This window comes from Hippopotamus amphibius, chromosome 6 (genome assembly GCF_030028045.1).
Source record: "Hippopotamus amphibius kiboko isolate mHipAmp2 chromosome 6, mHipAmp2.hap2, whole genome shotgun sequence".
NCBI lineage: Eukaryota > Metazoa > Chordata > Mammalia > Artiodactyla > Hippopotamidae > Hippopotamus > Hippopotamus amphibius.
In genome coordinates this window covers 101,199,298-101,226,498 of record NC_080191.1, presented here as the reverse complement: position 1 = coordinate 101,226,498, position 27,201 = coordinate 101,199,298, and the positions used below count along the sequence as shown (strand labels likewise).

At 45.4% G+C, this 27,201-nt stretch overlaps 1 protein-coding gene across 9 annotated transcripts in view; it reads left to right on the top strand.

The window, feature by feature from the left end:
* NEK11 (NIMA related kinase 11) overlaps positions 1–20,463 on the top strand; it is a 246,032-nt gene extending 225,569 nt beyond the window's left edge. For 7 of the 9 annotated variants that reach the window (XM_057737901.1, XM_057737900.1, XM_057737893.1 and 4 more), the window contains one exon: positions 19,627–20,463. In XM_057737901.1, the coding sequence (XP_057593884.1) occupies positions 19,627–19,894 (268 nt within the window). In that variant the 3' untranslated portion in view covers positions 19,895–20,463. The remainder of the gene's footprint in view (positions 1–19,626) is intronic. The other 2 variants (XM_057737897.1, XM_057737898.1) reach the window with 2 other exon arrangements.
* Positions 20,464–27,201: the final 6,738 nt, after the last annotated feature.

Sequence of the window (27,201 nt, the reverse complement as noted above, 5' to 3'; positions counted from 1 at the left end):
ACAGTGTTCACTGGTGTAACCATTTGGAGGCAATTTGCCAATGTTTATTCAAGTTATTAAAGTGAACATTTGCTTTGATCCAGCAGTTTCAGAATTTATCCCACAGATATACTTGCATAAATGCAAAGAAATGTTTGTCAAAAGCATCTATCGCTGGATTGTTTAATAGCAAAAAGCTATAAATAGCTGAAAGTATCAATACAGGTTGTTTTGAAAAATCAGTGCATGTCTCTACAATGGAGTAGTATCCCGGCCCTTTGTGTGTGCTTCTGTGGTGAGCTCTCTAGACTACACAGTTACCTGAGAAAACCAAGGTGCCAGACAATAGTGTGTGTACATGTGTACATTTATAAAATACAGTTAATAACTTACTGTATTTATATCCAGTGGAATTCTACAGCCATTACAAACACTATTTTGGCAGAGTTTTGAATACTTGGGACATCTTTGCGATGTGATGCTAAGTTTAAAAAAAAAGCAGGACATCAGTGTCATGGTTTTTCTCTGCCTCCTTACTTGTGCATTTTCCAATGTTGTTAAATATTCCAAAAAATATCTTTTATTTATCTATAATATTATATCCTACTCTTGGGTTTTTAAGTCGTTTTCAGTTTTTCCAGCTCATATATAATATTGACAGAAACGTTTTGTGTACCCAATGTTGTTTTTGAATTTCAGGCTCTTTCCTACGATAAATGTAATTACTGGTTCATAGGATATGAGATTTTATTATAATTATTGATTCATAGGATGTGATCCTTGATATTTATTGCCAAATTGGTTTCCATAATCCACAAAGATTTTTAATGTAATATTTTCAATTTTTGTTAATGTGATTAGTTATTAAAAGTCATCGTTTGTTCCACAAATTTAAAATTTGGCATAAAACAGCCACTGATGCCTACGGTGTGCCAAGCTGCCCTGAAGGCACTGGGCACACCATCACGAACAAGGCATGGTCGCTACCTTCAACTCAAGGTGGGACCCCAGGCCCGCACACCTGAACACACAATGAGAACGTGACGCAGTTTGGCCGATTGTAGAATCACGCCCAGTGTGCCGTGGCACATGGTAGGCCCCTAATGTAACTGTGGCAGTTAGCCAAGAAAGGGGCGAGATTCTCACTCTTCCCTCTGACTCTTCTCTCACATTCCAACCAAGACTGATGCTAACATAGTGAAGGGGAATGTCTTCTTTTCTTACTCCTGTCAGTGTAAGTATTAACTACACCTGACATAAAAAGGAAGTAGAGAAGAAACTTACCCTAGTTTGCGTGTCAACTATCTATGTACTTCTGTGTCACCATTTATATATTTCACAGATTCAGAAGGTTATAAGCCTCCTTCAAGGACACATACATTCATCCTGAATCTATAACCAAACTTGACCTTCCCACAGCCCACGTTTCCCTACCTGCTTAGAATAGAAAGATGGATGTCTAGTCTTTAAAGCATTTGCCCCAACTTCCAAAAAATCTTTCCAAATAAAAGAGACAAACCAACCTCCACAAATAGCACTGTCAACCCTCTTAATATTTTTTAGGTCAAGAAATTCTTACCTGTAACATTCTAACGAGGTTAACCAAATAAAATTGCCAATATTTGACTTTTTTTAAACCTGTAAAAGTGGCAGTTTCATATAGTTCAACTAAAACCTGCAATTTAATTCTTCCCGTTTCTTCCCATGACTACCCATATATTAGAACTAATCGAAACTTCATTTCACACCAAATGATTTCTGCAGTATCTGCCCCAGATACAAAGAAAAGGTGGGAAAATATTAACACAGGTTTATGCTTGTTGTGACTTCTCAGTCAGATCATCAGTAAGATAAAATTAGAATACAGTATTTCCCAAACTGAAGGGAAAGAGGCTTCCCGCTTATTTAAGCAGAGAGACTTCTAGCTGTTGCAGAATTAGGAGCAAACGTGCAAGCAAACCCAGCAAACTACCAAACAAACTACAGTTCATAATCGCCCACCCAGACAAGGCCGATGTCCTCCCCTCTTAAGACAGACACAGTGCTGAGAGTGTGTTATGAATCCAAGGTTATTACTAATGCAAAGCTGCGAGTCAGAGATTTAGGGAGAAGGAAGGGGAAGAGGGAGGGAGGGAGGAAGAGAGAGGGAGGGAGGGAGAGGGAAAGAGAGAGCGCTTCAGCCTGAAATTGATGAAGGCCCTTTTTTTTTTATTACTTTTATCAGATTTAAACTCATATTGTAAAAAATTAAGTTTAGTAATTCTGTAGAGGGTACTGGCATGAGACGTGATGCCTCAGAGCTTAGAAGCTGGCCTGATCCCATAAAAGCATTAGAATTTTCTTCAAAACTATTTCATGGCTTGAAATGCTTTTTGGAGTCCTGCTATTCGAAGTGTAATCCGCAGCTCCAGCCAGTGCTTTTCAGACTCTAAAGTGCATACGAATCACTTGGAGTCTTGTTAAACAGAGATTCTGATCCAGTGGGTCTGGGTGGGGCCTGAGAGCCTGCATTTCCAACCAGCTCCTGTGAGGGTGAGGCTGCAGGTGGGGTCCTGCTTTGAGTAGCAGGATCTGCCTTGATTCTTCTTTCTAAACTGACGATCTTGTCCTGCAGGTCACATACCCAGCGCTGAAGTCTAGAGGGCAACCCCCCCCACCCCGCCCCCCTGCCGTGACCTGGCTCTCTCCTCATTCCAGTCTTCCTGCCTGTAAAACAGCACGAACAAACCTAGCGGGGGACAGAATCTTAGACTTTCCCAGCAGGGGGAAATTTGTAGATTATCCTAATCCAACACTTTCCCCTCTGCCCCCAGCCCAGCTGAACCCTAGAACCGGAGTCTGAGGTCTTGTCTATGGAGTTTGCAGCTCTAAGCCCATCCCTCTGGACCTAGGAGAGCTCTGCAGGATAAGGGCCTCTTGCAGATATTTTCAAATAAGTGGAAGTAACTAAAAAAGCCATTGCTCAAAATTACTCACAAACTTCACCTTAAGGCAGGGTCTCCTCCTTTGGCAGAAGGCAAGAAACCCAGCGTTTTGGGTGGGAGGCTGTAAGGGATTCCCTCCTGCCTGGCTCTCTTTCCACAGCAGGTGAAAGCACAGCTCAATCTTGATCTGCCCCCACCTGTCACGAGCAGATGTCAGCTCCAATGATTGTTTGCAAATTCATTTCAGTCCTTTAATGAAACTCACCAGAGAAAGAGAATGAGCTAGTGATGCCCTGATGTCAGCTGTTTTTCCTAAGGCCTCTCCCGGCTCTGTCTCCTCCCTCCCTCCCTCCCTCTCCCCCTGGAATGCATGTCACATTGCTGGTAAATGTGCTGTGATAAACCCATCTGTCGTCATCAAGGGAGAGGGATAATGCAGGCGATGGGTGAACATGTTTGAGATATGAGGTGCTGGAGATCATTTTTTATTTATGGAGAAACATTTTAATCGGGGACATAAAAGGATACAAACCCAACGCAGCTCTGCCTCAGAAGTCAGGACCAGGAAGGAGGGTTCTCCTTTAGAGAGGCTGCTCTCTTTGTCCTTCGTAGTTGCTGTAGCATGATTTTTAAGTCCAGCAGGTCCTCTTGTCATTAAGGTCCTCAATGACAATTTAGCCAGTAAATTTCACATCACATGTGTGCTACCATATAATTTATTGTCCAAACCAGGACACTTTTTTCCTTTTCCTTTTTTTTTTTTTTTTGATGTATATTACATTTTTTTAAGCTCTTGATTGGAATATAATTGCTTTACACTTTTGTACCAGCTTTTGAGGTACACCAAAGTGAATCAGCTGTATTTGTACATATATCCCCATATCCCCTCCCTCCCACCCCCCCATCCTGGCATCACCCATCATCGAGTTGATCTCCCTTTGTTATACAGCAACTTCCCACTAGCTGTCTATTTTACAGTTGGTAGTGTATATATGTCTATGCTACTCTCTCACATTGTCCCAGCTTCCCCTTTGCGACACCCCCCGCAACCCCGTGGCCTCAATCCATTCTCTGCATCTGCATCCTTATTCTTGCCCTGTCACTGGGTTCATCAGTATCATTTTTCTAGATTCCTTATATGTGTGTTAGCATATGGTATTTGTTTTTCTCTTTCTGGCTTACTTCACTCTATATGACAGACTCTAGGTCTATCCACCTCATTACATATAGCTCCATTTCATTCCTTTTTATGGCTGAGTAATATTCCATTGTATATATGTGCCACATCTCCTTTATCCATTCATCTGTTGATGGGCATTTAGGTTGCTTCCATGTCCTGGCTATTGTAAATAGTGCTGCAATGAACATTATGCTACACGTTTCTTTTTGGATTATGGTTTTCTCTGGGTATATGCCCAGTAGTGGGATTACTGGGTCATATGGTAGTTCCGTTTTTAGTTTTTTAAGGAACCTCCATACTGTTTTCCATAGTGGCTGTACCAACTTACATTCCCACCAACAGTGCAGGAGAGTTCCCTTTTCTCCACACCCTCTCCAACATTTCTTGTTTCTAGATTTTGTGATGATGGCCATTCTGACTGGTGTGAGGTGATACCTCACTGTGGCTTTGACTTGCATTTCTCTAATGATTAGTGATGTTGAGCATCTTTTCATGTGTTTGTTGGCCATCTGTATGTCTTCTTTGGAGAAATGTCTATTTAGGTCTTCCACCCATTTGTGGATTGGGTTATTTGCTTTTTTGGTATTAAGCTGCATGAGCTGCTTGTATATTTTGGAGATTAATCCTTTGTCAGTTGCTTCATTGGCAAGTATTTTCCCCCATTCTGAGGGTTGTCTTCTTGTCTTGTTTATTGTTTTTTTCGCTGTGCAAAAGCTTTTACTTTTTTTTTTTTTTTTTTGCATTTTTAAACCACTTTATTAAGATATGATTGACATACAGAAATCTGTACATATTCAATGTATACAACTTGATGAGTTTGAAGATAAGTATATACCGGTGAAGCCAGCACCATGTTTCATTAGGTCCCATTTGTTTATTCTAGATTTTATTTCCATTATTCTAGGAGGTGGGTCAAAAATGATCTTGCTTTGATGTACGTCATAGACTGTTCTCCCTATGTTTTCCTCTAAGAGTTTTATAGTGTCTGGCCTTAAATTTAGCTTTTAACCCATTTTGAGTTTATTTTTGTGTATGGTGTTTGGAAGTGTTCTAATTTCATTCTTTCACATGTAGCTGTCCGATTATCCCAGCGCCACTTATTGAAAAGGCCGTCTTTTTTCCACTGTATATTCTTCCCTCCTTTGTCAAAGATAAACACCTCCATTTTATAAATGAGGAAAGTGATTCCAAGATGGAGAAGGGGCCTTCCCAGTGGTGAGCACTGGCTTCAGAGAGTGGACTCTATACTGGCCTTCACTAGGATGGACATACATGTGAAATAAATCCCTTGCTTTTCCTTCTGTTCACTAAGCCCCACTAAACAATGCACTGTAAGATGTGGACCACTCGGTGATGTTCTTCCTGGCTGAATTGTGACTGTTCTTCCCTTGGTCAATGCAAACCACATTCTTACTTTTTCAAAAGTCAGTTTCACCCTAACTTTGCTGGATTTGAAGCAAAGATCAGAAGATGAGATAGATTTTCTAATCAAACACAAGAATAGAGTTGCAAAGGAAAATGAAAAAAAATCACAAAGGAAAAGAACTTAGAACATAAATATGTTTGAAAGAATTTCTCAGAGCAAGAGTGAGTTATTATAGTTGGGAAACTATGGGTTTCCCTGGAAAAGAGTGAATTTTAAAAGCTCCCTTCGTTTGATGAGATTCCATAAGAATTCCCTCCTTGACTAAACTTTAGTCAGGCTTCTATAAGTCCATCCTCTCCTCAATGAGGCCTTGTCCTCAGCTGCAGTCTCTGTCCCACTGGGCCCAGCTCAGCAGGTACTCCCATGCCCTTCATACCAAACCAATCCCCTTAGTAGTCTTCCATCCACTGACCCCTCCCTGCCCACTGGCTGCACATCCCCAGCTGCCCCTATTGTATTCAGAGCAGAGATCCATCTCTCTCCCCCCTATTGCAATAGTCTTGAGGAAATTCTTCCTGGCCTGTTTGATTTCTGTCTGGTGCAATTTTTCTTGGACAGATTCACATCTCAATGCCAGAATGTCACTGGGTCCCAGAGTACAAACTGCCCATAATTAGAAGGGCTGTGTCTTGGTTAGTGTGAGATGGTTTCAGTGCCTGCCTGACATAGAAGCACAATCACCAATGGTGCCTGTTCCATTGTCAAAAGTATCCTGGTTTGGGCCATCATCAAAAAATCTAGAAACAAGAAATGTTGGAGAGGGTGTGGAGAAAAGGGAACTCTCCTGCACTGTTGGTGGGAATGTAAGTTGGTACAGCCACTATGGAAAACAGTATGGAGGTTCCTTAAAAAACTAAAAACGGAACTACCATATGACCCAGTAATCCCACTACTGGGCATATACCCAGAGAAAACCATAATCCAAAAAGAAACGTGTAGCATAATGTTCATTGCAGCACTATTTACAATAGCCAGGACATGGAAGCAACCTAAATGCCCATCAACAGATGAATGGATAAAGGAGATGTGGCACATATATACAATGGAATATTACTCAGCCATAAAAAGGAATGAAATGGAGCTATATGTAATGAGGTGGATAGACCTAGAGTCTGTCATATAGAGTGAAGTAAGCCAGAAAGAGAAAAACAAATACCATATGCTAACACACATATAAGGAATCTAGAAAAATGATACTGATGAACCCAGTGACAGGGCAAGAATAAGGATGCAGATGCAGAGAATGGATTGAGGCCACGGGGTTGCGGGGGGTGTCGCAAAGGGGAAGCTGGGACAATGTGAGAGAGTAGCATAGACATATATACACTACCAACTGTAAAATAGACAGCTAGTGGGAAGTTGCTGTATAACAAAGGGAGATCAACTCGATGATGGGTGATGCCAGGATGGGGGGGTGGGAGGGAGGGGATATGGGGATATATGTACAAATACAGCTGATTCACTTTGGTGTACCTCAAAAGCTGGTACAAAAGTGTAAAGCAATTATATTCCAATCAAGAGCTTAAAAAAAATGAAGGTGTTCGATTAGATGATTCCTTGGTACTTTACAGTGCTTTTCAAAAGTTCCATAATTCTGATTTTTAAATCATTCCGTCCCTCTCTGTATTGCATTTTCTTCTAAAATAACCATCTTGCAGCCATTATAAAGGATTGAATATGAGTGATGGTAAATCATTCTGAAAATAATGACTTTATGTAGGAACTGTGTCTGAAAGGCTTGGTTTTCCATGCCTGTGTATATTTTGTAGTTTAAGGTATAATGAACACATGAGGAGGGTGTGCAAGAATACTCCTGGCAGCTTTGTTAGTAAAAGTGATAGTGAGGAGGGGGAGGGCTAGAAACGAGCTGAAAGGTGCTTCATCAGGAGAACAAATGCAGAGTGGTGATGGAATGGCACGCACAGAAGATCAGTGAGCTCTAGCATCAAAGGGGTTAAATATCAATTCTGAGGAAAAAGGCAAGAAAAGAACCAAGTATGATACCACTCACTTGAAGCGTAAAAGCACACAAAACAGTGCTACTTATTTTTGAGGGATATATACTTACACATATAATAAAAATATTTTTTTAAATGCTCGGTGATAAAACTCCAGATCGAGAATGGTGGTTACCTCTGGTGACTGGGAGAGGGTGATAATTAGGGAATTCAGAGCTTCAGCTGCATTTGCTGATGCTTGAACCCTTAAACTGAGAATTGGATATGTTCATTGTATTACACTTGACACTTTTTTTGTATATCTTAAAATATTTTATGACATTCCTGTAATAAAATTGGGAGGGTCATGAAAAGCCATGGCATTCATTTATCTGTAAACATTAGAAACTGAGGACTTTCCTGGTGTCACAGTGATTAAGAATCCACCTGCCAATGCAGGGGACACAGGTTCGAGCCCTGGTCCAGAAAGATCCCACATGCCATGGAGCAACTAAGCCCGTGCACCACAGCTACTGAGGCTGTGCTCTAGAGCCTGTGAGCCACAACTACTGAAGCCCATGTGCCTAGAGCCCATGCCCTGCAACAAGAGAAGCTGCTGCACTGAGAAGCCCATGCACCACAATGAAGAGTGTCCCCTGCTCACCACAACTAGAGAAAGCCTGCATGCAGCAACAAAGACCCAATGAAGCCAAAAATAAATTTATAAAAAATTAGAAACTGAGTCTCAACAAGTTACTATAATTTTTTAGTAGCAAAAGTTAACATGCATTTGAAAGCTCCTTGCTACCTGCCCCTCAATTACAATACAGCAAACAATCAAAACAAAAAACAAACAACTTTCGGTATACATATTACCAAAAGAACTACTGGTCAGGTACCAGTGTGTTGAATTGCAACTTCTTATGTTTCTAACTACTGTTGTTATTCACTTGTAATGTTTTCTGTTTTGAGAAAAGTTTGTGAAAACATGCATGGGTAGTAAGATATAAAATTGAGATTGGATGCCAGATTGATAAATGAACAGTTTACCCTGCAAATAAGCACCAACTCAGCCCTGAGCTTGCGGGCAGCCTAGACAAGAGGAGAAACCCTCTGAGTCAACCCTCTTGAGTCAACCCTAGCAGAGTTTTCTTGGTTCTAAAGTTTGGGGAGGAAGTAATCACAAGAATCTTTACATCAAGGGCACGGAAGCATTTTGTGTGGTGCCCAGATCCGTTCATGTGCCCTGATCCTGCTGCATCCATGTCACACAGCACCAGAGTGACCTGGTCATGCAGGGCTCAGGCTGTGTCAGCCCGGCAGAGCCCCCCGCACCCAGGTCAAGGCAGGACTCCTTACCTCGGCCTCTAAGGTCGCTCCCTACGCCGGACCTCTGCCCTCATCTCCTGTCCATCTTCTCCCCTGAGTTGGGCCTCAGCCACCCCAGTCTTCTTTTCTTCTGTACAGAGCTTAACCTGCCTGGCCACCTCTTCTTCCCTCAGCGGGCAATGCTCTGCTCCAGATCCTGGCCTGAGTGACTCATCCTACTGTTCAAGTCCGCATTCTAATGTTGTTCCTACCCCTGCGCCCCAGAGAGGACTTCCCTAATGACATGGACAAAGGAAGCCTCCCTCCTAGTACCATCCCTAGGCCCCAGGCAGTAGGCCAGCAGGGGGCCTGGTGCCACTGTAGTCATCCTGCAGCCACATCCCTCCCCACAGAGCGAGGAGCCTGTGGGGCCAAGGGGACGTGCACACTCAGAGCCTGTGTCTCCTCTTCTAGGCTGTGCCCTGGTCACCTGAGCCTGAAGCTCATTTCCAGAGTCCATGGACCTCTGCCTCAGGCCCCTCCTCTGGGGTGGTCTGGGCTGCCAGTTTGCACACCCCAGCGTCTGAGGGGGCCTACAGGGTGGCTGTCTGTCTGCAGAAGGCATTGATGGCTCTTGGATATAGGGGCTGAGGTTTCAGACGTGTGTGCAGGGACCCCTCACAGTGGGAGATGGAGCCGGGCTGGGGAGAGATGGGAGCAGGGGCGGGATGTGCACCGAGGCATGCGGGTCAGCGGCTGGCTCACCCAGCTCTGCCGCGTCCCAGTGCAGAGCTGGGAGGAGCCTGAGAGTACTGAAGCTGGCCTTCCAGGTCTTTATGGAGTTACTGTGTCAGGGTGAGAGGGTAGGTCATATTTTATTTGACAGTGTGTTAGCTTGGTTCATAACTTATAAATATTTTGACGTGTGGGCCTCCACTGGTCCTCTTGCTGCCTCCCCACCAACGTCAGGGGCGTTTTAGAACGTGGCTGGACTAGGCACTCATTAAAGATGCTGAATAAATAGATAAGGCAGGGGCAGTTTTGTGCCGGAACCATGCTGGGCACAAAGATGACTAAGAAAGGCCCTCTGTCCTCAGGGGCCCCAAGCTGAGGGGGGGAGCAGACCAGGAAACAGACAAAAGTCCTTTGCTTTCAGTTTTATACGCCTCAAGTGGTTAATTAATCTGGAAACCAAAATGTAAACATAGCCATTATTGGGGAACCTCTACTGGGCAGAGAAATGGTTTGCAAAGCACATCCGCCCCAAGGTAAGGGAGAGGCGTTCCTGGTAGACCTTCCTGAGGGACAGGGCTGAGGGAGCTTAGAAACTTGATGATGCAGCACCACTGGTGGAAACTCATTCCTTCTCCCTGAAGAGAAACTGCTTGTGGCTTTTCTAGGAGGGGGATGGTGTCAGACATTTTCTGCCGTCAAGCTAAAATATTGCTTAGAACAGGAGGCTGAAATCCCCAGGCCGCAGTTCTCTGCCTTATTTAATTTGCAGGGCAGACGGATGGTGACGGCTGCAGAAGGGCATCGCCTAGGCTGCTCCCCCTCCATCCTTCTCCAGGGCCTCTCACGTGAGGCTCTCCAGATGCCCCCGTGGGCAAGTGTGGCAGAGGACGGCAGGGACACAGCCCCTTCCACACAGAATTATTTAAAAAAAAAAAACAAGGCTTGTTCCTTTCCACTCAGAGGAATATGAGGTTGTTTTCATCCAAAGGTATCATACAGGCCCCATCAAGCCAATCCACTTGAAATAGGGATGAAAAGAACATAAGTACTAAAAATGACGCTTGATCAGAGTTATATCTTGAAAAACAACTAAAAATCACAAAAGTGATCTTACGCTTGTAATTTCACTATGTGCTAATTCTCAGAACAAATACTAGGGATGCATGTGTTTTCATTTTTGTCTTTTGTTTTTATGTACAGTTGATGTACATGTTAATGTGCACGATATGGATGTACAATATTATGTGAGTCTCAAGTGTACAACATAGCCATTCGACATTTAAATACTTCACAAAATGATGGCCCTAATATGTCTAGTAACCATCTGTCCCCAAACAAAGCTACTAGAGCACCATGGATAATGTCCCCTGTGCTATACAACACAGCCCTGGGACTTTCTAATTTTATAACTGGAAGTTTGTACCTCTTCATTCCCTTTACCTGTTTCACCCACCCCCGCCCCTACCCCTCTGGCAACCACCTGTTTGTTCTCTGAACCTGTGAGTCTGTTTTCTTTTTGTTTGTTCATTTGTTTTGTTTTTAGATTCCGCATAGAAGTGAAATCGTATGCTATTTGTCTTTCTCTGTCTGACTTGTTTCACTTAGTGTAATACCCTCAACATTTATCCATGTTGTTGAAAATGGCACGGTTTCATTCTTTTCCATGGCTAATATTCCACTGTGTGTGTATGTGTATATGTACATAGAGCACATATTCCCTGTCTCCTCGTGTTCCCTCCTTCTCTGTGTGTATTCCTATGAATTAGGTGGGTCCATTACGTCTTCTGATCTCAGAGACATGGAGATGCCCTGACAGGAGATGTCCTGCGCGCCGCAGCGGTGTGTCCCCTGTGGCCCGTGTGCTCCAGGGGTGTCCCTTACGTGAGCTGTGCATGTGCACGTCTGCGGTGGGGGGCCCGCTGCTGTGGGTGTTCTCCTAACCAGGCTGAGCCCTGCTGGCTGTGCAGCCTGGTGGCTTGTGGTTGCTGTGGCCCCACCGGTGGGCAAGGAAGATCCCTGGTCTGATTGGCTAGAGTGGGGGTTCCAAGTGGTACTTGCCAGTGCAGTAAACTGAGATCCCCAAAATGTCTGCTTCCAGCGTCTCAGGCTCCAGGGGGAGTCCCCACTGCCTCCTGCCTCTCCGGGAGGCTCTCCAAGATCAGCAAGTGGGTCTGACCCAGGCTCCTTTTAAAACCCTGTCTCTGTGCTGGGACTTGGATCCTGTGAGCTTTTGCACGTGCCCTTCCAGAGCAGAGCCCTCCAGCTCTCCCACACACAAGCCCAGTTTTCTAAGTCTGACTTTCCGGCCTCATCTTCCCCACGCAAGATCCCCAGGCTGAGGCTGTTGTGCTTGGACCCCTTGCTCCGTGGGGAGAACCTCTGTACTTGTGATTTCCCTCTCGCCTGTGGGTCACCAAGCAGGGGATGTGGCTGGACCCATTTTTGCCCCTCCTACCATCTCACTGTGGTTCCTTCTTTATATCTTCAGTTGTGGAAAAAAATCTTTCCTGCTAATCTTCAGGTTGTTCTCAGAGGTAGTTGTTCTGTAAGTACTTGTAATTTTGGTGTCTCCATGGGAGGAGGTGAGCTCAGAGTCTTCCTACTTCACCGTCTTGACACCCATCTCAGATGCAAATGTTTTAAAATAAATTGTATAACATCACCTTTTTCCTTTCTTACTTGGATTTCAAGGTATTTATCCATTCATCTGACAAGTATTTATTGTGTATTTGTGCTGTACCAGATACTGTTCCAAGCACTGGGATCAGTGAACAAAAAAGGTGAAGACAGTCCCTGCCCTATGGACCTTATTTTCCCGTGGGGTGACTGACAGATCATAAATATAAGGGGAGAGCAGAGTTCACTGGAAAGTAACAGTGCTAAGAAGAAAATACAAAGCAGGGAGGATGGATTGGCAGTGCAGAATGGGGGTAAAGTTTACAGTTTTAAAGAAGGTGATCAGGCCCAGCAATCCCAGTACTGGGCATATACCCAGAGAACACCATAATTCAAAAAGACACGTGCACTCCAATGTTCACTGCAGCACTATTTACAATAGCCAGGACATGGAAGCAACCTAAATGTCCATCAACAGATGAATGGATAAAAAAGATGTGGTACACATATACAATGGAATATTACTCAGCTGTAAAAAGCAATGAAACTGGGACATTTGTAGAGAGATGGATGGACCTAAAGACTGTCATACAGAGTGAAGTGAGTCAGAAAGAGAAAAACAAATATCGTATATTAACACATATATGTGGACTATAGAAAAATGGTACAAATCAACCGGTTTGCTAGGCAGAAATAGAGACCCAGATGTAGAGAACAAACATATGGACACCAAGTGGGGAAAGCAGGGAGGGTTGGGGGGGAATGAATTGGGAGATTGGGATACCAAATTGTACACTCTAAATATATGCAGTTTATTGTAAAAAAGAAATAAATAAAATTAATTAATTAAAAAAAAAAAAGAAGGTGGTCAGCGTAGTTCTCTGAAAAGGTGCCACCAGGGCAAAGACTTGGAGAGAATGAGAAAGAGAAATGTGGATACCTGGAGGAAGGGTGTTCTGGTCAGAGGGGCCAGCACGTGCAAAGGCCCTGGTATGGGATGTGCCCGGTGTGCTCAGAGAAGGTCAGGGGGTCAGTGTAGCTGGAATGAAGTTGGGGGGGGGCGGTATGGCGGGAACATCGTTCAGGATATTGTGGAGACCACCAGAAGGACCCTGACTTCACTCTGGGTAAGATGGGGAGCTCAAAAGAGGGTTTTGAGAGGAGAGGGAGGGGTTCTGGGTCACTCTGTCTGCTGAATTGGCAACAAAATGTAGGGGAATGAGGGTAGAATCAGGACACCAGTTGAGAGGCTACTGAAGCAGTCAGGTGAGAGAGCATGGCAGCTTGGACCACAGTGGCAGTGGTGGAGATGGTGGGAGCCAATAGGATTTAATAACTGGTCTGATTATGAGAGACACTGAATCATTGGAGTGTGACAGAAGGAGACAGATCAAGGATGACCTAAAGGTTTGTGGCCTGAGAAATTAGAAGGCAGAAACTGACATGAACAGAAGTGGACAGGGCTGCAGCGTTAGGATGATTTGGAGGGAAGATTCAATTGGGCGTGATAACTGTAAGATGCCTACCAGACAGTCAAGTGCAGATATCGAGTCCTGAAGTCTGGAAACTCACGTCACAAGCTGCTTCCTTTCCCTCAGGGGGTCCCTTATTTCTTACAGGACACTGGGAACAAAGCTGTAGGGAGGAGTCATGAACTAGGCACCAAAAGCAACAAGGTACTGTTACCACCAGGAAATTTTTTGGATGCTGGAGAAGGGAAAACCTTGAACGGGTGCAGATGGAGCTCTCTAAGAATGCCCCAAGGTAACAGAAGGCTCTACTCCTGTCTTTCAGGCTATGTAAAAGGAGCGAGGGCTAGACTTTGTGCGTCCCATGGGCAAGGACAGTGCAAATTGACAGACAGTCTACAAAATAATTTGCTTCAAACCTTTGAAAGTGTCAAGGCCATTGAAGGAGATTAAAGGGACACAACAAATAAATGCAACATAATTTTTTTGACCTGGACCCTTTCATTACAAGGGGCATTACTGGATAACTGGGGAAACGTGAATGGATGAGAGAATTAGATGGCTGTAATGTATCAGTGGTAATTTCGTAATTTTGTTGGCTGGTCTGTGGTTATGTAAGAGAGTGTCTTTATTTGTAAAGAATATACACAGAGTGTGGGAGGAAGGGGCATCAGGTCAGCAGCTTATTCCCAAAAGGCTCAAGTCAAAAAAGGATTCTTTGAACCATACCTGTAACTCTTCTGTAAGTGTGGGCTTGCTTCCAAACTAAAATAACCTTTGAAATGTGAGGACATTTCTGTTTGCTCTTCTTACAGAACTATACAGACATAGATCTCTTCTTCAGAGCCCCTGAGCAAGAGATAATTAGAGGGTGCACAGAGCAATCAATAGCTGATGGGAAAATAAATAGATGTGATAAATATATTGCTTACAAATAACAAGAAAGCATGAGAAGAGGTCAGTAAAGGAGTTTGGAGGATGAGAGATTGAGTTTGGAGGAGATAGACAGAGGATGGAGGAAGTGCTCCCTTGCGGTTTCATGGAGTTTTTCAGCTGGAGGATCAGCCAAATACATACTGGGGGTTTCTCCAGGCAGCTGGAGCTTCTTTAGAACCGTGGGAGGCTTCCTTCAACTGGTCCCCTGTGTCTGCTACTGGTCTGGGTAGGACGGTGACCTGGCCCAAAGAGCACCAGCCTGTAGGGGAAGCACCTGGACTAAGATGGTGTTTAGGATCTCTTAAACACTTCAAATACTTTGAACAAGAGGATAAAATTGATCAAGGATGTGAAGCATAGGACAAAATAGGTGAAAAATAATTAAAATATCCTTTTTTTTTTTCATTTGGAAATGTAAGTTCTTTTTATTTGATATCCTCCTAAGTAAAAGGATGGTTCCTGCCCCCCCTCCCTTTGAAAAAACAAACCTGGATGCCCCCTTTTTTCCCTTATACAACAGAGGGAACACTCCCCTCTCTTTCCAAATCTTAGACAACAGCAAGAGAGTCCCCTTAAATAGAATTTTGTATTTTATGTTTCCTGAAATACTGGAACGCATCATTGCAGAAATATTACAGCCTGTTTTCCGAGTGTCAGAGTAAATTTACGGTGCAGTCTTACAATACTAGCACACCTGTCACTTTTCTTTTGGATTAAAATGAGTGTTTATGGCATGATTGACCCACAATTTATTTAGAATAAATAAATTTACAAACAAAAATATGGAGAAATGTTTACTGCATGTTTTTGTTACAGGTTTCTAACAATTGTATTGTAGTCAGATAACTCGATCTTGTATAAAACCAATTGTTTGAAATGTGTGGAGACTTGAATTATTGCCTAGTATATGGCCAGTTTTTGTAAATGTTACGTGAGAGTCTGGGAAGAGTGTAGGTTCTCTAATCATCAGGAGGGAGAGGGTCCTATATATGTCTATTAAATTTAGCTTATTAAGTACATCCAGATTTTCTACTACTAATTTTTCGAATGTTTTCCATCAACAACTGAGCAAGGTGTATTGAAATCCTACATTATAAGGATGTAACTGAGAATTTCTCCCTGTAGTGCTTGATGTATTTTGATTCTACTTTATTAGATGCATGTGAGTTTAGAATTTTTATTTCTTCCTCGTGAATTGAAATGTTTTCATTATCTAGTGGCATTCTTTATTCTAATAACGCTTTTTTTTCCTTAACATGTATTTTGTCTCATATTAATATAGCTACCCCAGATTTCATTTGGTTGTTATTTGCCTGGCATATCTTTTTTTTTTTTAGATTTGTTTACTCTCAACCTTTCAATGACCTATATTTTAGGTGTGTCTCATAAATTACACCTAGATGGATTTTGCTTTTTAAACAATGAGTTTATTCATCTGCATTTACTAAGGGATGTTGAGATCACAAATAAAATAACCCTTCCAGGAATGGTTAGCTACAGCAGGGTGCCCAGCAAACAAGAATCTGCTGCCCGGGGCGTAGAGCAGAAGGCAACACCATTTTCAGAAAGGGCCTGAAAGCACACGTCCCATCTGGGGTGCCGCAAGTCGCCCAAGCGTGGGAAATGCAGTCGTCTGTCCCTGTGCGGAGATCTGTCCTGTCTCTGCCCACCAGCGTCAGGGACAGCCACTTGAAATACTGGACATGGAGAGGAGGGGCACAAAGCCCACCTTTCATAAAGGTTCCTGGCGCTCGTTAGCACCAGCGATCATCAAGACAGCAGTATGGAAGGAAAGCTGGTGGCACCATTCTATTCCTGCAGTGCTGCACACATATTTGATGTACAGGAATTTCTTATATTCTGTAAAATCATTTTCAAGTTTCCTTAAATTGTGTCTGAAGAACAATCTGTGTTCCTTAATGCTTTCTGCTAAACGTGGTTTTCATGATTATTTCTGCAAAATTACTTTTTTTTAAGCTCCCACTGTGCCACCAGCCTTTTTATGTCATTTTTTTTTCAAATTCAGCTAGAAAATATTAAAATATTTAAAACAGTGTCTTAGCTGGTGGTAGAACTACAAAATTACTTGAAGCTTCCACTTAACCTGAAATAGGATTACTGTGCAATTTGTTGCAACAATGAGGTACATGACAGTAAAACAATGGCTATCAGGTTCCTGGTAGGCGACAGGTACGCTGCTAAGTGGTGTGTGTGTGTGTGTGTGTGTGTGTGTGTGTAATCTCCACTTAAATATGAAAAACCCAAGCTCAGAGAGGTTAAGTAACTGGCCCAAGATCACGCAGCCAATGAAAGGAAGAGCCAGGACCCAACTGTGGTCTCTGTGCATCCGAAGTCCATACCATAGTGATGAAGAGAGTGAGTCCTGGGGTGAAACTGCTGGGACTCACATTCCAGCTCCACCACTTAAAGCTAGGTGGCAGTGGGCAAGTTATTTTATACCTTTCTCTATCTCAGTTTCCTCGTCTGTAAAGTAGGAATAACAATAACGTCTATCTGTACTGTTGTTATGAGGATTTAAAAGGATGGTCTGAGGTACTGCTCAGAATGAAGCCTGGCGCACAGAAGAAACTCAAGAACTGTTAGTTACTATGGTTTCAGGGGACATTTGGGGGCTTCTTTATCCTGGGCTTCTCTCTAGTTGTGGTGTGCAAGCTCAGTAGTTGTGGCACTCGGGCTTAGTTGCCCCGTGGCATGTGAGGTCTTAGCTCTCTGACCAGGGATCAAACCCGTGTCCCCTGCATTGGAAGGTGGATTCTTAACCACTGCACCACCAGGAAGTCCCTCTAAGGTTTCTTAATGTTGTGTTCATGTGGTTCTCACCCTCTTCACGCATCCTCCGTACCTGCCAGGCTGCCTCTCTGGTCTCCCGCTACTCCCACGGTTGGCTCCCACCCGCTGTCCTCCAGCTGTTACAGCCCAAGTTAGAAGGTGCCCCTTCCTCCTCCACAGGGCGTTCCCTGATTTTCCCAACCGTAAACTTTCATGAGATACTGTTCGATGATACTTAGTGGCTGTCTGGGTTGTTCCTGCAACCCCCAAGTATTTTGTGAGCACCTGCTGTGTGCCTGGTCCTGTTCTAGGTACTGAGTCCTTCCTTTATGGAATCTGTATGCTAATTAGGGGATTAGGGTAATTAGGGGAGTAACAGGAAACATACGCAGAAAGAAGAAAAATACCCAAGAGTGACATGTGCTGTGCAGATGGTTGAGGTGTGTGACCCTGTGGAGTAACTGGATGGCTCCACTAGACTCAGTGGTCAGGGATGGTTTCTCCAAGAAGCTGACATGTCAGCTGAGATCTGAATGGCAAGGAGGAGGCGGTGATGTACAGATCAAAGGAAAAAGCATTCCAGGAAAGAGGGTACAGCTAGTGCAAAGGCCCAGAGGTGGGAATAATCTTGGGTTATATTTAAGAAACAGGAAGGAGGCAGGTGTGATTGGAGCCTAGTGACTAAGAGAGTATGGATAAGACAGAGCAGGTTGGTGGAAGAAGGCAGGAGACAGATTACACACAATCTGGTAAATGAGAGTAGAGAAGGGCTCAGACCCTAATGTTATAGGAGTCTGTCTGAGGCTGGGAAGCAGTAGGATCTGACCATGGTTTGGTACATGTCCCAAGGAAAGCTTGGATTTCTGGGAGTGGCTGAGGTGACTAGGGATGTGAGGCATCCTGGGATCGGTCCTGATAATCTCTTGGCAGAGGTGGGAAACCTACACAAGCTGAAGGATGTGGGGCCTGAGGGCTGCCGAGCTCTCCAGCACTTGAGGTTCTGAGACCTGTGTTTGAGTTCAAGTGCCAGCAACCACTAGCTGTGTGAGTTTGTGAAAGCCAGCCTACTTATTCTCTTCTGTAAAATGGAGATAAAGGTTCAATGTATTGCCTCGTTCACAAGGGTCCTTTGAGATAATAAATGTAAAAGCATTTTGCTAGTTCTGAAGTGCCCTAAAAATGTTAGCTGAAATTTAAGATGCATATATCTTGCACTAGAATTACAAGCCTCTAAACTAGAGCAGGATCAATTACGTCTTCTTTTCATCTGCCACAATACCTAACCCACCTCCTGGTGTTCTAGGGATTACAAGGCTGACTAGTACTGCACAATAGAAGCTTAAAACATGAGTGAAAGCACCTGTGACTAATGCCTTCCATGCCACTCTCAGCATCTCCATCATCACTGGCTAGCAGTAATGCTTTAAAAATTCTGAAAAACAGAAAACAACCTCTGACTTTGCTTTTGACCTAATCCATTGAAATGAAGAAAAAACAAAACAAAACAAAAGAATAAAGAAACATTAACTCACGGTTAAAATTATAAAAATATTTATACTTGGCGCTTCATATCCATGGGTTCTGCGTCCGTGACTTGTTCTCATTTTTGCTATTTCTGATTTCGTATCTCAAGCATCCTCTTCCCTTTGTTTGCCTGATCCCAGCCACACTCACCTTCTGAGTCTTTCTCCTGCACATTTTAGCCTCAAGATCCCTTCACCTCTTCCCCGAGTCCTGGCCTCGCTTCCAGTGGGTCTTTCTCTACAACCCCTCCTCAGGGAGGGCTGCCCTGACCCCGCTTCCCCTACCGCTCACCCTGCCTTAGTCTTCACTGCTCTTAGCACCACCTATTTTATAGGTATGCATTTTATTCTTTACCTGTTCATTCTTTACCCCGGAAGGTGAGCTCCACGAGGGCAGGAATTTGCCTCGCTGGGTGAATGCTGTGTTCATAGTTCCCAGAAGAGTCATTACCATGTAATAAACATTCAAGAAGTATTGGTTGAATATTGTTGAATGTTCAAGGTCTTTTCTCTAAATCCCAGGGTTACAATGCTACTTGTGTAATTAATGATGTTAAAATGCAGTCATCCTTTGGTATCCATGGAGGACTGGATCCAGGAAACGTCCCCCTCCCCCTCGCAGATAACAAAACGCACGGGTGCTCAAGTCCCTTGTATAAAATGGCAGTGGGACTGGGCCTCTGTGTCCGTGGGTTCTGCACCCCCAGATCAACCACCCGCGGACACGGAGGGCCAGCTGTACATTTCCTCCCAAGTGATCTCAGTACATAACTCTTCTTGCTCTCTCCTCACCTGCCTGGCAGATCAGCGGTGCGGAAGCTGGGCACAGAGGTCTTTGAGGAGGTCTACGGTTACCTGAAGAGAGCAAGGCAGCAGGGAGCCAGTGAGACAGAGGTCCGGGCGGCTCTGGAAGCCGTGGTGCCGCGAGCCAGTGACTGTTTTGAGGTTGACCAGCTGCTCTACTTTGAGGAGCAGTTGCTGATTACAAGGGGAGACGGGGCCACTCTCCTCCAGAACCATCACGAAGCAACTGTCAGAAACAAGGAGCTCCAAGAGGACAAAGCCCTGTGAAAATCCATCAGCACTTATGCTGGACTCTGTTCTGGGAAATGGGTACAGAGCTGGGCCTGCCGCCTCTATTCTCAATCCCTTGTCAGAGGAATGACTCCTTTAGGGAGTAGTAAACCTGGGCCAGTGAGTGTGTGGGGTCTTTACTGTGAGAGAAGCATTTGGATCAAGTTTGGCTTCCTGAAAAGCATTCCGGCTCACGTGCCCTTGGGGTTTCCAGCGGGGCTGGACCACCCTGACCGTGGCCTGGGAGAAACCGCCAGCTCTTCGCCATTTCCGCCTGGAGGACACGCTCAGCACCCAGCGGCTCTGGGTCTCCATGGACTGTGGGCACCCGCTCCCGAGGGGTGTTGGGCCTCAGCCCCGGACACGCTGGGCTGCTGCCCCCGGGTCAGATGTACCTGTCTCAGGTGACCCGCTTTTGACCCACTTTTGCCCTTGAATACTTAAAAAGCAAGAAGTGTGTGTGTGTGAGGATAAAGTGACTCCTTTCTGTGATTTATTCCCCCGACTCATCCATGGAGTACTGGAGATTTTATTCGTAATAAATATATTTTCCGTGGTTCATCCTGTCCTTATCCAGAAGTATCCTGTTAAATGTAGCACATCCATCTGAGGATAACTGTTACTTTGAGCAGCTAAGACTTGGTTTGTTTGTTGCCTGTTGCAGACCAGTGCTGTGCTCACTACTGTAAGGATCTTACTTCCTTAAATCTTTTCACCGGAGAGAGAGAGAGAATTCCCCACTCTACAGCTGAGGATGTTCCGGTTAGGTAGCCTGCCAGGTCACACAGCCCCGAGAAGCTGAGCTGAGGTTTCACCCAGGTCTGTCTGACTTCAGCACCCATGCTCATAACCACTGGGCTTGTGGGTTTCCGACCAAGGAGCTACATCAGACCTGCTTGAGCAGCTTCTTACATGTACACACTTGTTACACCCACAGGGAAGACTTTATTCAGGACCAGGTGGCAGGGCTGTTTGCAGTAGGGGAGACAGGGGAGACACCTCCTCAATGGGAAAAGCAGCAGGGCATTTACAGCCAAGGAGGGGTGGGGGCGCCAGAGGGGATCGGGGTGGAAGGTTACGAAGAGAAGACATCCAAGGCAGGGGAGACTGTTGCTAAGCTGACTTAACAGTGTTCCTGATTCAGGCAGACCAGGGTGATCAGATATCAAGGGTAGGCAGATCCACCCTAAACTGACTTATCAGGCTGAAGACAGGGCCCAGGGTTGAGGCCAGGCAGAAGAGGGCTCCCAGGAGCCTGCCTAAAGTTTGGTCAAGGAGAGAATTTTTATCAATACCCTGCCCCAAGCCCCTCCCTTTCTCTGGGAGATAAGGGAGCAAAGCCTGTCTTCTGTTACAAAGCTGGCTGGGTGAACCTGGTGCGAGGCATCCCTGAGATTCATTGTTTTGCTCCCGCCGCAGGCTGAGGACACTGAGACGCTGGTTGCCTTGTTGGCCCGTTATGGATGGGGCTGTGCCCCCAGCGCGATGCATGGTCTTTCAGACAAGTGTTTCTCACGTTTGAGCATTGGGGTCACTGGAGGGCTTTATTAAAACACAGATGACACACCCATCCCCAGCAATTCTGATTCAACAGATCTGGGCCGAGCCCGCGGATCTGCGTTGCTGGTAAGCTCCTGATGCCACTGAGGCTGCAGGCGTGCTCTGAGCCCCGGCTCCAGACCCGGCCCTCCCTGCCGCCCTTTACTGGAGCAGCAGTTTGGTCTCCTCTTAGCTAGGGCATAATTCATCTTGTGTACGTCTCCAAAGGTGGTTTGAGAATTGGGAGGAAGAGCCCAAAGACTCCAGATGCCTCACTGTGAATACTCTCAAAAGGTACTGGTCGAGAGGAGAAAGGTCAGAGTGACTAACTTGAGGGAACTTGGTAGGGTCAGTTTAAGGACAAGGGTGCTTGGTGACTGGCTCTAAGCCTCATTCCCGCCTCTGCCCAGCAACCCAAGGAAGCACAGGGACCCAAGTGAACCATGACTTCAGTGGTCAAGGGCTTGTGAACAGTGCTGTTCTGTGTTCTCTCCAACTCTGGTGCCCTGTGAAGAGATGTTGCGACGGAAACCAAGCAGGGCCCTGTGGGACTCCTGGGCACAAAAGCCTTTCTGTGTCCCCCTTTTCTTGTTTGCAGGCTTCATTCAGCCTCCATGACCTTCCCTGAGTTCCGAAGGACAGATTCAAACATGTGCTAATTAGGGAAGGGAGGGGTTGCAGAGACAAAGGAGGAGAAGTCAAGAAACAAGAGTGCAGCCTTGGGGAAGGGTCCTGGTTGCCCCTCAAGGGATACACAGAACAGTTTCTTTGAGCTGTTTTGCAGAGTCTGAAACCCCCACCAGGTGAGAGAAGTTAACGGCATGCTCCCACAAGCACGGAGACCCCAGACAGTTTTGAATCGGAAGGTTGAGGATGCTGACTCCCACCTACCTCCCCACCAACCAATCAGAAGAAAGTCCACGAGCGGATCACACCCTCCTCTGTGAACCATTACTATAAAACTCCTCACTACCCCCTCCAAGTGGGGACACACAGGTTTGAGGGCATTAGCCCACGGTGGCCCCCTTTGCCTGGCAAAGCAATAAAGCTATTCTTTTTTACTTCACCAGGAACTCCATCTTTGAGATTCAGCCTCTGTACCCTAGTCCTGGGGCCACCATAGATCTTCACACTGCCTCTTCCCAAAGCTAACGATGCCTGCTCTGCCCTCTTTCCCTGCAGGTGGGACCTGAGACTTTGCAGAAGTCTGAACTTGAGCACGTCACTCAAGTCAAAATCCAGAAACTGTGGCTGGTGCCAGGGGAGAAGGCTGAAACCCAGGCTGCCCTGGGGAGCCCAGGGTGGGTGGGGCATGTGAGCACTCTGCTGCAGGGAACAGGTGTGGACGTGTCCCTCATGCGAGCAGGGAAGAGCCCTCACCCCCAGGAGGAGCTCCCCGTATCTCCCTTGCCCTCTTATGACCAATCAAATTCAACTTCATCTGGAAGAGGACTTGACCACTAATAAAGCTTTCTGAATCTCCTTGCTGATGGTTTTCCTATTAGAACAGGATATTTGTGCTGGGGCTCAGGGTGGGCCACCCCAAATTATGCCACCACGACAGATTGATGATTTTGAATTGAAGGTGCTTGAGAAGCAGTTGATGCAGGAAGGAAACTCTGACCCTCCTGTGTCTCCCTGAAGAGCGGGAAATAAATCTTATATGAAAGATGCCCTCCCTGCACCTGGAGGTAAAAGGACACCTTTATCACCAGAGGTAGGAAACATAGGGAAGAAGCCTGTATAAACAAACCTTACTCCTTCTTCTAATTTACTACCCAAGCCCAAGCTCTGTTTAGATTGGCCATCCAAAATGAAGTTTCTTTGTCCTGTCAATTCCTCACAAATGTATTGTTTCTTTGTCTAAGAAGTATAAAAGCTGCCCTACTTCTTAGGTCCCATTTGTATGGGACCTTCATGCGCATGAATTAAAATGTGTCTTTTTCTCCTGTTAATCTGTCTGGTGTCAATTTTATTACCAGTCCAGCCACAAGAACTCAAGAGGGACGGGGAAATTTCCTCCTCTCTGGCACTTGGGTGAGTTGCTGGGTCAGAAGAGGAAATAGCTAGATTTTCAAATATTTCACAAACAAATATACACGGCCAGGGAACAATACCCTGGGTTTAAGAACATGTTGGAGGGGAGCAAAGACTTCCTCTACCCTCTTAGGTACCGTAGCTGGGCCTACAAAATAAACTGACAACAGACAGCTTAGCAGGAGAAAAATGATACACATTTTATTTGATCTTAATGTTTTTACATGGCATGTGGTGGGGGGTGCTTTCTAGAAAGAAGGGAAAACCCCAAAGAAACAGGCCTAAGAGATTACATACTATTTTGACGAAAGAGCAGTGATCAATTTGTGGAAATGTGACAAAACAAAGGAAAAGAGTTTACTCCAAGGGGGGTAAATTGTGGGGCCGTGACCAAGATACACATGGGAAACTGATGGAAGGTGAGGATTGAGTTCCTAGTCTGTACAGATTCATCTCGGCGTTGGTGCCCCATCTCCAGTGAGAAGAACATTCTCCTCTCCCTGGTTCAGGGAGAGCGATTTTCTCACGGGAAATGTATGATTTTAGGCAGAACATGGGAAGGCAAAGGGCTCTTCCTGCATCTGCTGTTTCTTAATTACTTTCAGCTCAAAATAATCCTTATGCCAAAGTGGCATATTTGAAGGTGGCCTATTCTGGTCCCCTACAATGTCTAGGAAGACAGGTGCAGAAGGAAAACACCTTATCCTCCAAGGTGTGTGCTGTGCACTGTGTTAGGCTTCAGAGACAGGAAAGCTAGGAAGAAATACCATCTTGGATCAGAGCTCCATGTCTTATAAAAGAAACTCAGTGTTTCCCTTCTAGTTGGTTCACTGGGAACAGCTGCACAGGATTTAAGGTGACTAGGATATCATGGTTTTACCACTGGGAAAATGCTTTGTCCCTCAGCCATCCTCAGTGTGGGTATTAACAGCTGACCAAGTCGCAAGATGGTGAGTGGAAACTGGCTGAGGAATTGGAGCGCTAGGACGTTGCTCATTATGAATCAGTCACAGGGATGAGGAATGAAGAAGCCCTGCTAGCGCGTGGCTTTGTAAAAAAACATATATATTTCACAAACGCCAGCTGACCTTTCTGCTTTCTATTTATGCAGAGGAAATGCCACCAGCTATTTCGGGTGATGCAGAGATAGGCACACAAAGGAGAGTGACGGGAGTTAATTATTTAACGTATTTGGGGCCGAGGCTGGAGTGAAAGCTCTAGGGTCGTTATACGGGCTCAGGATAAAGAAGGCAGACAGATCAGACAGTAACCTAAGCGGGGGGGGGGGGGGGGGGGGGGGTGAGGAAACACCACACTGCTCTCTCAAGGTGATGGGTGACTCATGTTTGTTAATGACTGTGTCAGAGGGAAGGGGGCCAGGACACCAAGATGACCAAGGAGAATGAAAAATGAGGAAGAGAAGGAGAAGGGGTGAGACAGAGACAGAGAGAGGCGACCTGGGGGGGACAGGGGTAGACACACAGTAAAGAGTATTTTAAAACGATCTTCTTTGTGTAAGGAAAACAAATTGAACTTGCTCCCAGATGAGCTGGATTCTGCACCCCCTGTTGCCATTTACTGTGTGACCCAGGGCAAGTCATTTCCTCCGAGGCTCAGTTTGCTGCCTTTGTCTGAAGATAGCCATAAAAAAGAAGCAAGACAATGTCATATGTTGATCACGGGATTCAGCGTAATGTGTGGACATGCTTTAAAGGCTGTTAAGATGCTCCCAACTTTGGAGGAAGGGTTAATAACTTTACGACAAACTTATAAAGTGATAACTTCCCATCGTTGGAGATTCATCCCTGAAGGCTTCCTTCCGTGGCTAAGATTCTAGTACTAACATGCCAACACACCCCCAAAGTAAACACTTTTAGCCGTTTTCAGCCAGCACTTGGCTAGAAACTTGTTCACGGTCAGCTGAGAGCTGAGAGGCCATGAAGAAAGCAGTTCTGAAAAAGCAGTTGCGCTCGCAGAGAAACAGCTGCACCTCCCACCCAGGCCTCAACACACCGATCATTCACGAACTCGCCTGTGTGACCCCAGGGCCTTCAGGGTGCTCAGTCCTGCCCTAACTTCAGAAGGAAATACGGAAATTTGGTCCAACAAATATACATTATGAAATAAGATATTCATAAATACTCATTCGGTGTACCGGAGCTGTTAGCATTTATGCAGAATTGAGAGCTTGACTCCAATGAGTATTCGCAAAGTAGATTTGAAAGTTTAGTTGGCAGACAATCTTTCAACAGCTAGAATTTTTTTTTCCAAAATATTATGCTTTTTCCTGCTCTGAAAGATTGAATTTTTGGTTCCAGTTCACCCCTCCCTGGACCCCTGACTGCTCCCCCGTAACTTGGCGGTTCTTCCCACTGTCATGGGAGCAGAGCATTTCCTCGCCCTGGACTCTGAGTTTGGCTGTGGAACTGGTCCTGGCTGAGTGAGCACTCAGGAGCAGGAAACTTGCAGGGACAGTTGGTTAAAGGGGACAATGTTTCAGTTACACCAATGAGTGAGTAGGTTCTGGAGATCTTATGCACACAGTGACGATGGTTAATAATGCTGTATTATTGTGTACTTTAAATTTGCTAAGAAAGTAAATCTTAAGTGTTCTCACCACACACATAAAATAGTAACTATGGGAGGTGATAGATACGTTAATTAGCTTCACTGTGGTAATTTCACAATGTATATGTATGTCAAATCGTCACATTGTACCCCTTAAATATACACAGTTTGTATTTGTCAATTATACCTCAATAAAGCTGGAAAAAAACAAATCCAGACAAGTAAGGAGACAAAGATCTTACGGCATGAAGAACACAAAGGTTTGTGGGTTCCAGGAACGTACCATCTTTTTGTGCTGGTGGTTCAAGTGTGAGGGTGACTGTGGCAGGTTTGAGAGGAAGGTGTGTGGCCGGCCACTGGGATGACCCCAGTGGTCCTCACCTCTGGTAGCTATCCTGCTCTGTGCAAGTCCCTCTCACGTGGCATCAGGGGTGGCCTTGTGGCCATCATGTATGACTTCTGACACTAGGTCATAAAAGACATGGATCCCATCTTGCTTTCCCTTGGGTCCCTCACTCTGAAAGAAGCTGGCCACTGTGTCGTGGGGACACTCAAGAGCCCTGTGGAGACATCTGTGTGGCATGACACTGAGGCTTCTGCCACCAGCACTAACTTCCAGGCATGACGGTCAGCCGCCCGGGAAGCCAGTTCTCCAGCCCTAGCCAAGCCTTCCCTTGACTGCAGCCCTTGCTGATCCCTGGACTAAACAGCACGAGAAACCCTGAGCCAGAGACATCCAGGGGAGCCGTTCCTTAATCCTGACCCTCAGCCACTGTGAGATAGGAAATGTTTATCGTTAAATCGCTACATTTTACAGTACATTTCAGCAACATCACTAAGACAGAAGGCAAAGTTCACATATGAGCTGTTGAGTTTGCTTTGCTGAATCCCATAGAAATGTGCAGCCCCTGAAGAGGGTGTGACTGAGCTGTAACTTGAGACCGAGTGGAGGGCAGGTTTGAAAAGGGTGAGACAGGCAGGACAGGGAGGCATTTAGGAGGTTAGTCCAGGTGAGCAAAGATGAAGCTTGACCTTCATCTGATGGGTCAGGGCATTGAGCATGGAGACGATCACAGGGAGCTGAGGGGTGAGGGCTGCCTGGGGTGGGTGAGGGCAGGGGTGTCGGTGAGGCCCCTAGGTCTCCATCAGGGGCAGCTGGA